The sequence below is a fragment of the Anopheles coustani genome, chromosome 2 (genome assembly GCF_943734705.1).
Source record: "Anopheles coustani chromosome 2, idAnoCousDA_361_x.2, whole genome shotgun sequence".
Taxonomy (NCBI): domain Eukaryota; kingdom Metazoa; phylum Arthropoda; class Insecta; order Diptera; family Culicidae; genus Anopheles; species Anopheles coustani.
In genome coordinates, this window is record NC_071289.1 from 50,195,308 (window position 1) to 50,208,832 (window position 13,525).

The 13,525-nt window shown below is 44.0% G+C and overlaps 1 protein-coding gene across 1 annotated transcript; it reads left to right on the forward strand.

Annotated features, from left to right (window-relative positions):
• The first annotated feature begins 2,121 nt into the window (after positions 1-2,121).
• Positions 2,122-6,307, forward strand: LOC131264557 (uncharacterized). Its single transcript, XM_058266840.1, has 3 exons — positions 2,122-2,269; positions 4,273-4,435; positions 6,151-6,307. The coding sequence occupies exons 1-3, from the start codon at positions 2,122-2,124 to the stop codon at positions 6,305-6,307; spliced, it is 468 nt and encodes a 155-aa protein (XP_058122823.1).
• The last annotated feature ends 7,218 nt before the right edge of the window (positions 6,308-13,525 follow it).

Consider the following 13,525-nt stretch of genomic DNA (forward strand, 5'->3'; position numbering starts at 1 on the left):
ATTCTCGGTGGACTACTGGAACAATTCGAGATTAACACCCCACACGCTTCGGACTGGCAGAATCAAATGGTAAGTAAAAACTTTAATAACAAAGACAAATATATACATCTTTCACCCTCAGGCAACATATCAACTCCCAAAGCCGAAGGAACGGCGGAACACCTGCTAGCAGGCGAGCATAACACATCAGGTTACAGGAGGTTACAAGAGGGACCGCAGAGGGAAGCGAGGCAGCAGAACGAGAAAGGCAGAACAGAACAGAAGAAAAAGGAACAAACGGAACAAGAGTTGTGGAAAAGGCTTTTTTTGCTAAGTTTCAAAACAAAGCTTACAGCGACATCTCGTGGCATAGCTTACAGCGGCTTTCTACAGTCGAGACACTTTAATTATTTCATGAACTCCGGTGCTGCATCAGAAATGAACGGAGCTGCTTTAATAGGAAAAGTAGCCGAACACTTCACAGAAAAGCAGCGGTCATTTTCCATAGCGAAATGTTGGTAGGGTTGCTATACACATCCGGTGTTCATGAAAATTCATCGGGAATTCATTCCAGCAAAACATGATCCTCGCTTCCCCCTTGGTGGCCCTAACTCTTCCCTCGCACTAACGCCGCCGCATGGTCTTCGTGCTAGCTATCTGCATGCTCCTCGCTGTGTCTGCGCTCCTGGTAGTTCCTTTTCGTTTGGGTCATCAGATGTTCCTAGCTGGAGTCGAACACTAACCGGCGGCCATCGGTGAATACTGAAAGTATAATACACAATACACGCGTGGCCAAAGCCCGCGCCTGGATTGCATGGATTGTAATCGACTTTTTATCTACACGAGTGCCCACGCCCAAAACGTTTAAAAGTCTTTACTATCACCGGCGTTGTTGGACAAGAGTTGGTGCGTGATGGATGCGCTAGTGCCCCATCAGATTTAAATGGTTAAAAAAATTATGGTCGGTTTTGAAATTCTTAATTTATTGTAACATATTTTTGACGGGGCCCGAGTATACTAGGGCCAGCTTGACTTAACGTTATAACGGCAAAACAAACATGTTCGCCATGTCAATCAACTTAATTTTGTTCATAACGCATTGCCTAACATTTCTACTTGATGTCGTTAAAAACATACAGCGAGTTATAACAAATATGCTAGCAATTATCAAATATCGAATTTCAGTGCAACAAATGCCAGCCAGCTACAGCGGGGACTCTTGCAAAGCATGAACCGGATTTAGCCACTCCGCACCATGAACACTTGTCTGGACAAAATTATAAAACTCAATTTCTTATTCGCTTTTGACAAAAAATGTTTGCTTGTTATACAGAAAGAAATATACAAATATGCCTTTTTAGTTGGGCATAAATGTGTCACTACAAAATGTTCAACTTTGATTCAAATGTGGAATATTTTATATCAATTGTTATTCGCGGCATATTGCATTCTGTCCATCATGGTGCCCAAAGTGCGGTTCGGCGCATGCGTGGGACGGCGTGGGTTCATGAACGTCGGTCGGCGCATGCGCCGAATTAGCCACTCCACACCATGAACACTTGTCTGGACAAAATTATAAAACTCAATTTCTTATTCGCGTTTGACAAAAAATGTTAGCTTTTTATGCAGAAAGACACATACAAATATGCCTTTTTAGTTGGGCACAAATGTGTCACTACAAAATGTTTAACTTTGATTCAAATGCGGAACATTTTATATCAATTGTTATTCGCGGCACATTGCATTCTGTCCGTCATGGTGCCCAAAGTGCGGGTCGGCGCATGCGTGGGACGGCGCGGGTTCATGAACGTCGGTCGGCGCATGAACGATTGGATTTACGCAGTGAACGTATCTTACAGATACTTCTTTTTATGGGTATGTGCGTGGTTCACTGCAGTGAACTTATCGATTAGGCTGGTGTCATTGCTTTACCGCACGATGTTTTGTCGGACGAAAATGTATGGGATTTGACAGCTGCAGGCTTCGCACGATTTAATCGTACGATAAAATCAAAATCATTTGATTTTGTCGTGCGATTTTATCTGTCAAACTGAACTTGGTTGTATAAACTTGAATTTGCGGCTTTTTTCTCGACCACACAACAGAAAATAGTTGTTTGTATACAACGAATAAGCAGCAACCATGGTGGACGTCCGCATTGATGAGGAAAAATTAATTTTATTGGTGCAAGAGCGCCGGCATCTGTGGGATAACAAAGATTCTAATTATAAGAATAAATACGTGACATCTAAAGCATGGAACGCAATTGGAGCTGAGCTGAAAGTGCATGGTATGTATTATTCGATCATCACTGATACCGTGATCCCAACAACGAGGCTACTCCGTACCGTCGATCTAGCCGGACACAGTTGTTTTATATGTTAAACCAGGACGATTCAGTTTATTTTTTGTATTGAAGCATTAGTTATTTCATATTGTTATAAGTTATTATGTTCAATGCGTTTAAGAAAGCATTTCAGTTGCAGATGCAGTATTTCAGGTCGCTTGGTGGCAGATAAAGGAGGTCGGTGTAGGGATGATGGGGCTGCAGCTGGACACAGTTTTTGATATATTAAACCAGGACGATTCAGGTTCATTTTTTATTAAGGCATTAGTTGTTTCATATTGGTTAACTATGTTAAAAGCGTTCAAGAAAGCATTTCACATGGTGCGGTGGCAGATAAAGGTGGCCGGTGTTGGGATGATGGTTAGTTTTGGAGAGGGTTTCCAAACAATAACTTTGTTGTATATACATAGTTCATATGAATGCAGAAAGTGAAAATATAACATATGTAAAAAAGGGTATAAATGGTTGATGAATAATTTGATGCATTTGAAAGAAAATATTAAAATTTAAGAAACTGATAGAAAAACATCAATGGCAAAATATGGAAGATGGGATCTGTCAGGTATGTAAAGACTACTTGTATAAATAAATTCATTCTAAACCTACGGTAATATATTTACAAAAATTACAACTACACAATGAAATACTCTACTGCTATATCTACAAATTATAAACTATACATAATTCATTTATCAAATCTTGAATTCATTACATTACCTAACCATTGTATTATCTAACCAGAAAAATAGTTTTTAAAAAAATCCCTAATTTCTACGGCCTGACGCGAGGAATGGTTTGCCCTATTAGAGTTTGCGTTGCAGTTTGCTATTACTATTTCCGGATTTGGGATTGTATCTTTCAAATCAATACAAATATTGTGTAATAAGCAAACTGACTTCACTATTAAAGACACATGCTCCGGAGTTACTTGAAGCTCGGTTTTCAGGCATCGCCATTTGGCCACAAGCAAACCGAATGCGCATTCTACGCACCTTCTTGCCCTACTCAAAGAACTGTTGAACAGTATTTTAGATGCATCTTCACTCTCTGGATAGGGCCGAAGAAGAAATGTTTTCAATGGGTATCCCTGGTCCCCCAGAAACACGTGGGGCATGTTTTGTGAAAAACCTGGAAGAGGTTTTGGGTCCGGGATGTTCAGGTGGTTTGAACTAATCAGGTTTAGCAATGTTGATGAATTGAAAACACCACTATCGCTACGGCTTCCATACTCGCCAACATCAATCGTAATGAATTTGCATTTTGCATCTGCTACAGCTTGCAGATGCAAAGAATGAAATTTTTTGTAATTAAAATATTGACTACCGGAGCTTGCCGGTGCTTTCATTCTAACATGTTTCCCGTCAATGGCTCCAATGCAATTTGGGAAATTCCATTTCTCAAAGAATTCCTTTTCGATTTTTTTGAATGCGGAAATTGTAGGAAAAGGCATAAATTCCTCGTTTAAAACGTTCCAAATGGCTTCGCAAGTTTCATAAACAATGGCGCTTATTGTGTTATGGGCCATACAAAATGAGAACGATAGTGACTTAAAAGTTATTCCAGTTGATAAGAACCTAAAAATAAAGATATAGAAACAAATAACATAATAGGTTAGCCTAAGTATTTAATTTAAAACCTTTTTAATATTTAAGTCGAAAATATTACGTGATTTTAAAGAAAATTATTATGTTTCAGGGATCGTCGCACGGAATAAATGGCGCAACATGCGAGACGCATATAAACGTAATCTTGAGAAAGAAAATCAACCATCTGGGTCGGGATCAAAATCGATCCGATATAAATATAAGGATCAAATGAGGTTTTTAGCTGACAACCTCGTTTCTCGGCCCAGAACGGGAAACTTAGAAGTAGTGGAAGGTATTAATACAAGATACTTTGATTTTGGTATTTTCAGAATTAAAATATTTCTTATGTTTTTTCTACAGAGTATCCAATAGAGTACTTAGACGAGAGTCTTGAAGAAATAGTTGAAGAGGAAGCGCCGCAACCCATTAAAACCCCGCATAAAACCATCCCCACACAAAAAAAAAGGAGTGACGCTGTAATTTTGGAAGAACTTGTGGCGCTTGAAAAAGAGCGTCACGAAATTATAAAAAACTAGGATTTTTAGGCCAGGTACCTGGCCCGTCAGCAGTCCCTGGCATTGTAGCTTCCATGCCGTCCCTGTTACAGTTTCTAGGTCTTTCCGCAGAAGGTATATTGTGTTGACAATTACCGAGCGGTAAGTGGGTTCAAATACAAATACGAATTGCGGGATAAAAAATTACGAAATAATCTGACTCTCTCTCTGTTCGACCAGTGCCTGATCTTCACGCGCAAGATGTCTCCCTTTAATTGAAGCCCCCATCGATATGTATGCGAAAGCACTGTTATATCGCAAAATGTAACCAAAAAACCAAACGCGTCTATCGAACAGCTCGGTTAGTAGGAGGTTTTTCGAAGACAGGGGCTTGAACCGAATTACAGCATATTGTACCAGTTTCTGTGCCACACAGCACATGCAAAATCTGCGCAAATGTGTTTTCGGTCGTCGAGTGACAAATAGGTTTGCAAAAATTTGCGCAACTGGTATTGATTCCAAGCCGATGGAAAATAGTTGTTTGTGATGATGTTTAATGTTTGTTCAAAAGATTACGGTGAACATATTCCTCCTCTCTGTAATTTTTTACAGTTGAACATTCAAATCAACACTGAATGCGCTTTCATTTGGATCGGCTCACGAATAGTAGCATCGATACGAAACGAAAAAAAAGTGACAGCAAAACTGACATTCGTGCGTGTTTTTTTAAATCTGTTACGTCTCGTGTAAATTAAGCATGAAACTCCTGCTACGCATGATAATCCACATTATGGAAATTTAAATTGGGCATTGTTTCGGCCAATAGCACAAATCAACTCAAACAGGAACAAAACAATTCAAAGAAGTCAAAAGCACTTACTCGCAGCCTGAGCTTACCGAACAGTCAATGTTGCCGGTGCACATCCTTCTCTCTCTAGACCATACGTGCTGGAGCTATTCCCCTCGTTTCCGGTTTCTTCTTTCATTCGTTCGTACTGTAGAACCCTTCCATGTGTGTGATGATTCGCGAAAAGCGCAGTATCGACTCGACGGCCAGCACACTCTTCCACTTGCTATCCCTCACCTTCTGTGTATCGCGGAAGCAACTATCCCCCATCTCTTGCGTAGTTCGTTTCGCGGAAGGTAAAGCTACCTGCTCGCACAGCTCGGACATACCGTCCTATGCCGCTCGCATTCTCGCTCTTTCTTCCTCTCTCCTCTCACTCTCTCTTTCTTTCTTTCTCGTTTTCTCCCCATCCCTCTCATTCTCACCCAATCCCTCTCTTTCTTTGTTCACCTCTCTATGTCCATTATTTACCCAACTCTCACCTCTCACCTTCCACCACCCATTTCCAGCCACCCACCACCCCACCCCACCAACTTCCTCCCACCACCCATCTACCACCACTGATGACCATTCACCCACCTCCAACCGCCCACCAACCACCACCAACCACCCACCAACCACCACGAACAGCCCACCAACCACCACGAACCGCCCATCTCCCATCTCCCATCTACTCTTTCTCACTCTTACACACACTTCTTTCTCTCACTCTTACACACACTAAGAACACAAAATTCCAACAATTACGCACAGAAGGGTCGGTTTTGTTAAGCAAGCCCAGTTTTCTGATTTTGAATTAGTAGCGACATCGAATCAGACTTCGATCGAATAAGGGTTACTTTTCGCGCGCGTGTTTGTTGGGCCATGGTCGACCCTCGGAAGGAAAATTATTATATAGGATAAGCAAGAAAAGAGCGCTAACTATTATTTCATGTTAAGTTTAGTTCCTCTTCTGGATAGCTTAAGTGAAGAAGATCAGATGGATGCACGGGAGGAAATTTTATCATTTACTAATAGAATTGTAAGAGAAAAAAAGCAAAACGAACTAATATAGTTTCATAGTTGTAAATATAGTAAGTTAGTAGTATAGTAGTATATTCGTAGTAATAAACATAGTAGTGTAAATATAGTAGTATTTAAGAAAAATTCAATATTTTGGAATGGTTAAATGAAATAAAATGAACTTATTAACGGGTGCACCCGTTCAGCCGGCTACCCGGGTAGATTTGGAGTTTTGTTTTCAAATAACTTTTTAATGGATTGTCGTATCGGCATGAAACTTTTAGTTTTCAAAGGAATTTAAATATTCGCATTTTTCGGTTGTTACTCCATAATCGTTCAACAGGCCTACCTGGGTAGTACATACATTTTGTATGGGATATTTCGTTTTTCTGTACTTCACACCAAATATGTTTTCATGTAGATGTCGGGTAGAATGTAGATGTAGAAATTACGGGTAGGACGGTTGAACGTTCTCGTAGGTAACTATGGTTTAACGGGTGGCGGTTAATAAATCGTAGTTTAGTGTAGTTATTAGCATTAGCATAGTAGTTTAAAGTAAAGCATGGAAGTATGTACAAATAAATCAATTTAGTGAAGTGGTCTTGATTACCTGAGAGTTACCATCAGTCGTTCTTCTGGAAAAATGGCTGGTGTGTGTGTTGGTAACTTAAAGATGAGGTGCTCTATCTTTTTCAATATGAAGAAGAATGTTTCCTTGGACATCCTCATATATTCAAAAAATTTGCCTTCTTGCTCCAACAGCTTCGGAAAAAGAGTGAAGTATTCTCCGTTTTGCTCTCGATGTTTCCATATCTCGTTAGTGTCTTTGCGCTGTTTCTTTAGCAACGTATAGCGCAAAGAGAAGCTTGTTCCAAGGAGAAGCTCTGTCTCAGAATCCGAATCCATGCTACAAATATTTTAAATTTATTTAAATTATTTCTCTTCCGAAGCAGCAGAGGAAACAGGCCAGATTGAAAAGCTGTCAGAAGAGCAGAAAACCAATTTCGACAAATGTGAATAGCCAGAAAACTGGAACAAAAGGTGTTGCAAAGATGGTTTTACAATTTACTATGATATTTTAACCGGTAGAAGTTAATACTTATTAAGGAATTAAAGGAATGTATGTGAACAAATGTGTATAATGAACAAATTGAAATCCAACCTAGATTTAAGTAGCTCTTTTGAATTTTAGTATATACTCAACTATAAACTTACCTGATTTTTACTTAAGATGAATAAAAAGGAAATAACGCAGAAAGAATTGAAAAAAATTGAACGCAGAAATTTAATTAAAATAAATGGGCTAGACCGTAATCTGTGACCTTTCTACTCCAAACTAATTTACCAGCAAAATTTGTTTATTATTGTTATTATTTATTTTACACCGGATTTTTTTAGTTGTTTGTTTACCTTGAACTGTCAAAAACATCGGACGCGAATCGGACGAGCAATGACACCACTTCTCATCGTTCGTGCAACAAAACATCGTGCGGTAAAGCAATGACACCAGCCTTATTCTGTTTAAAGGTGTGTGCGGGTTGTGCGCTCCCGCGTCTGCCAGAAAATGTTCACCGCAACGAATTCACCGGTGTGAGCCCGTGTACAGATACCCAATACATCCAAAGATCGAGCGATTTTGATGAATTTAAGGGTAAATCATGAATTTTTCCATTCATTTGGCTGGCTGGGGACCCGTTATTATTGGCGCCCCGTGATAGATCGCTGACTTGGATCTTCATGTCCCGTTTCGCGCCATCGGTGAAGGATTGCCAGGTCTTAGCGATGGTATCTGACAGACGAAGGAATTCATTCAATAGTACGCGGCGCAGAGGTGGTGGTGTACTAATTGCGTGTTCTACGTCTCTGTCTTCCTCATTGGTTAGCGTGGATTGCAAATCCTTGGAGTGCGTATGGGTGGTGATTCGCACCTCTGTGTTTAATATATTCATTGGTGTTGTATATATCCCACCGTACCTAGCGTCAGATGCTCCAACGTTTGAAGCGTTGCTTGACCGTATTAGTGTTATTAAGTTACGTATGCGTTTGAATGATAAGTTGCTAGTCACCAGTCTCTAATTTATCGTCAATGTTTCTCGAGCCTTCATCTTATCTGTCTTGCTATGCGCCGTTTCTCAGTATGTTTGACATGTTACGTTTGTCCCAGATTAATTTTGTATCTAACGTTAATGGTCGTTTACTAGATCTAGTTCTAACGGACCGCGAGTCCGATTCCTTCTGTGAGGTTAGGCCAGTGATTCAACCTTTAATCAAAATCGATGCTCATCACCCTCCACTTAATCTGTCCCTAAGGTTGTTAAAAACTAACTTCACTGCTGGCGATGCTCCATGGCGATAAAACGGACTACATTAGGCTAGGTGAAATTTTAGCTTCCGCGGATTGGTCCTTTTTGTTCAATTGTACGGCCATCGATAAAGCGGTTTCCATGTTCAGCGATCTCTTAGTGTCCTCCCTGAATTCCTGTTCCCCTCCTTTTTGTCCTCCCCGCCGTCCTCCGTGGTCGGACAGAACGTGGCACTTATTGAAGCGAGATCGAAACCGCGCAGTCAGAATACTTCGTGCCAATAGTACTGATCACTCTCGTCTGATTTTTAAAGTATCTGCTGCTGCCTTTAGAGCTTACAACAGACTGCGATACGACCAGCATGTTAACAGATTACAATCGCAATTTCGCCTGCACCCACGGTCATTTTGGAAACACATCAAATCTTTGAGGATTAATAGTGGTTTCCCAAGTAGCATGTCGTTGGGTGACGTGGTCGCTAATAGCCCTGGTAGAATCTGCTCTCTGTTTGCTGATCACATCTCGAGCGTATTTGAGCCAGCAATCCTGGATCCAGGTAGTTTGGAGCCAGGTTTAACATATACGCCCAGTAATGTGATTTCAGTGGATGGTTTCCCGATTGACCTGGACCAGGTTGGTCTTGTGTTAGCGAACCTGAAACAGTCATTTGCACCGGGTCCGGATGGAATTCCCGCTGCTATGTTTGTTAGGTGCAGGGATGCCCTCGTGAGACCTCTTACACACCTCTTTCAACTGTCTCTTGCTACTGGTATTTTTCCAGCAGGATGGAAGCGGTCGTGGTTGAGACCTGTTTTCAAAAAAGGTGGGACCTTGGGATCTCGATGCTATCCCCATGCAGTAAGGTCTTTGAATCGGTGATTCGCCCGTCCTTGTTGTATGATGTCAGTGCTTGGATCAGCCCCGAACAACATGGTTTTATGCCAATCTCACTGAGTTCGTTTCCTATACACTTAGTCGCCTTGATTCGGGCCTGCAAGTAGATGCCGTCTAGACGGACTTCAAGGCAACTTTCGACAAGTTGCCCCATGCCTTAATGCTGGCTATGTTTTTGAAGTTGGGTTTCTCACCGGCCATCACGGCCTGGTTTGACTCCTATCTTTCGAACCGAAGCTGCCGTGTTACTGTGTTTGGGGAATTCTCCTATGAGTTTTTGTGCTCGTCGGATGTTCCCCAAGGTAGTGTGCTCGGTCCTCTCCTATTTATATTGTTCATCAATGATGTTTGTTCTTCCCTCTCCTCCTGCTATCATTTGCTTTTTGCTGATGATATTAAAATTTTCCATGAAACGAAAGATACTAATTCCGCTGTACACCTGCAACATGCTCTCGATCACTTCGCACAGTGGTGTTCGGATAACTTCCTGGTCCTGTGTGTTGATAAGTGTTCCACCATTTCATTTTCCTGTTCCCTCAACCCCCATTTTTTTCCTACATGTTAAACTCTGTTGTGTTGAAGCGTGTCATGGAAATTCATGACCTTGGGGTCATCCTGGATGACAAGTTGATTTTCAGAGCGCACATATCTGACCTGATTTCCACAGCTAGTAGGCTGTTAGGGATGATATGTAATTTTGGCCGTGGAATTCGCGATCCTCTGTGCTTGACAGCCCTGTATAATAGCCTAGTGAGATCGATCCTTGAGTATGCGTGTGCTCCCGAGCGTGTTATTTGGCCGCGGGAAATGCTGTCGGTGCCACAGCGTCTAACGAACTACGGTGCGACTGATCCGTTATCAAAAAAGTTTGGCAGCCTTTAACCGCTTTTCTCACTTGTTTGACTTCAATCGTTCCTCTGTCCACTTCAAACACTCAGTCATTTAGTTTTTCCAATCCCTTCCTCTTTCTGTTCCTTAAGCCTTGAGATCGGTGTTCTATGCTATAGGCGTCTATGTTAGGTTAGATGCTTTTTATTAATGTTATGTCGTTATGTTAGGTTCTAGTCGTAAGTTCTATATGTAGCCCTGCGAGGCCGATATATTGAAATACAAATACAAATACAAACTTTGTGTAGCCGGGGATGGACTCCCGAAATGATCATCTTTACCTCCAATGATTCATCCTCCTGCCTCACACTGTCTCCTGTCATCTTCAAATATAACGGATGCGGCACCCCAACCAACCCCAACTCATCGATCAACGAACGATCGGCAAATGTCGATGATGCTCCATCATCGAAGAAGGCGAACGTGTTTACCTTCTTTCCACCAGTACCATATACTACAACGGGTACATACCGAAACAAGGTGTTAGTGCCGTTAATGTGCGCGTCCCGGCTCGTTTATTATGGTAGTGGTGTGCGCGAATCCGGTAGTGTTTGTCCCGCGTGTGCGTGTTGCTGCCGCTGCCGCCGTAATGCAGCAGCCGGTGATGTATTCCGCGACACCCGTTCTCGCCACAAGTGTCCCGCACGCGGCATGTTTTCTTGTGCCTGCGTAAGCACCTTTGGCACAGTGCTCTTTCCTTCACCAGAAAAAAGAAGAAAACCGCTACAAAGCACCACCCAAATAACCTTTTGCGTGCTTTAACCTCGCGATGAGTTGATATCCGTTCAAAAATCGAGGGTTCTCCGTTCAACGGATAGTTGTGACAATAGCAGCGGCATCCGTGCAATTTTTGAGAGGTGAGCGCGCGAGAGCCCCAGACCCGAGAGTTACTTCCGAGAGATTTTTTCTTTCGCTTCTACGCGCGGCTGTGACGTCACAGCCCTTGCGCGAATGAATACACTGGACGAAATTTGTTGTTGCGTTTTCACCTTTTTATTTCTCGATTCCTTGTGAATCCAATAACACCGAAAACTAAGTTAACGTCGATAATCCATCAAGAACAGCATACACACTATACAATAAACTATTTCGTATGAAATATACACACTTCACTGCAGAGCTTACGACGACGAGCGACGGATGCACGCAGCGACGGATGCACGCAGTGACTGAGACACACGCACAACGCGATGTGCCGCAATGGAAAAATGTTGAGCTCGGTGCGCTCCTCGTGTACGGGAGCGAGTGCAATGCAGGGTGCGCGCGTTCGATCACCCAAATAAGATCTCTCCATCGAAAAATCCGAGAGTGGGATCGAAAAATTTGACTAAGTTCGCGAGCGACGGGTCTTCGCCTCTATCGCGGCATCTGCGCACGGCAATCATCGAAGGTGGCATCGCAAAAATCGGCTAAGTCCGAGAGAGCTGATTTTTTTGTATGGAGTTTTCTCTGGCATGCTCAATTTTCAAAAAGAACCCATCCCAGGCTGGTTGGGCAACGACTGGCACTCTCCACTGCACACTACGCAGGGGCCATCCTTCCGGGTTTCCGCGGTGTGGTAGTTGATCCATGGTTGTCGCTGCGCCGGTTGTTGCCCGCGGTTCACGTTGTTGCGCGGAGGAGCTGCTTCCGTCCTCGGGCGGTCCGGCATCCTGCTGCTGGGAATAGTGGAGATTTCGCCGCTCACAGCCTTGGCCACTCCCGCAATCCACTTACCGAATTCCGTCAGCGACACTTCCGGTAGGAACTCCTTCGTTTGCGCCCATTGAAGCCGTAACGTAGGGGGAAGCTTCTCCGTCAGCTCCTTCAGCAGTGCGATATTACATTCGTAATCCTTTAGCCCAGAGATACGAATGGTTGCGCACATGTTTCGCACTGCTTTTCCGTACGTTGCGACAGTCTCCAAACGCTCCACCCTTGGCCCAGGCATCCTTCGCACCTTGTCGATCAGCGCCTTAATTATAAGGTCCGTCCGACCGAACTCCTCGCGCAACACGCTCATCGCCTCGTGCAGGCCTTCCGGGTAGAAAAGAAGCTTCCCCACCGCCTCGTAAGCCGGTCCTTTGAGGGCCTTTTGAAGCCGGAAAATATTTTCGACGTCCGAAAATCCACAAACTTCGGTGGATGTTTCGAAGTTCGAAATAAACATCGGCCATTGCGTGATGTCCCCCGAAGACGTTGGGAGATCATCCGTGATCTGCCTGGCCGCCTTCTGTGTCACGTTCAGCTCACGTGTGCAGTGTGACGGTTCTCTCACGGTGCTCGACGGCCCACCATTTCCCGCAGCCGGAGCCGCCATCGCGTCGTGCCGCTCGCTGGTGGCAGGATGGCTTCGACCGGCACGGGAATGGTGGAAGTCATCCAAGTATTGCCGCCATCGCGCATATTCTTGGAACTGACGTTCCTGGTAATCCAGCTGATTTGGTACTGGTGCCACCGAGTGACGCCAACTTGTGCTCGCGGCCATGACACCCGCAGTACCATGACCTACGGTAGGTCGTTCACCCGGAGCGGGGTGAATGTTCGACGGGCGGCTCGGCGCCATCGCGGCTTCGGCTGGTCGCGCACTCGGAGCAGTGTACAGGCTCGACGAGTGGCCTGGCGCAATCGCGTATTCGGGCTGCTGATCACTCAGAGCAGTAAATTTGGCCGGCACGCCTTGGACCAAACCTCGTTCGATCGCGATGGCGAGCTCCTCCAGCTCCAGCTCCCGTTTCGAGATATCGATCTCGAACGCCCGTCTCTCCAGCGCGAAGCGTTTCCGCGCCAGCTCCAATTCGCGATCAACGATCGAAGGTTTTGCGCGCGATGGCGACGCTGCGCTCGCGCTTCCATCTGAACCCGCGTCACTATGTGTATCCCCAACCAGCCTGGGATGGGTTCTTTTTGAAAATTGAGCATGCCAGAGAAAACTCCATACAAAAAAACCAGCTCTCTCGGACTTAGCCGATTTTTGCGATGCCACCTTCGATGATTGCCGTGCGCAGATGCCGCGATAGAGGCGAAGACCCGTTGCTCGCGAACTTAGTCAAATTTTTCGATCCCACTCTCGGATTTTTCGATGGAGAGATCTTATTTGGGTGATCGAACGCGCGCACCCTGCATTGCACTCGCTCCCGTACACGAGGAGCGCACCGAGCTCAACATTTTTCCATTGCGGCACATCGCGTTGTGCGTGTGTCTCA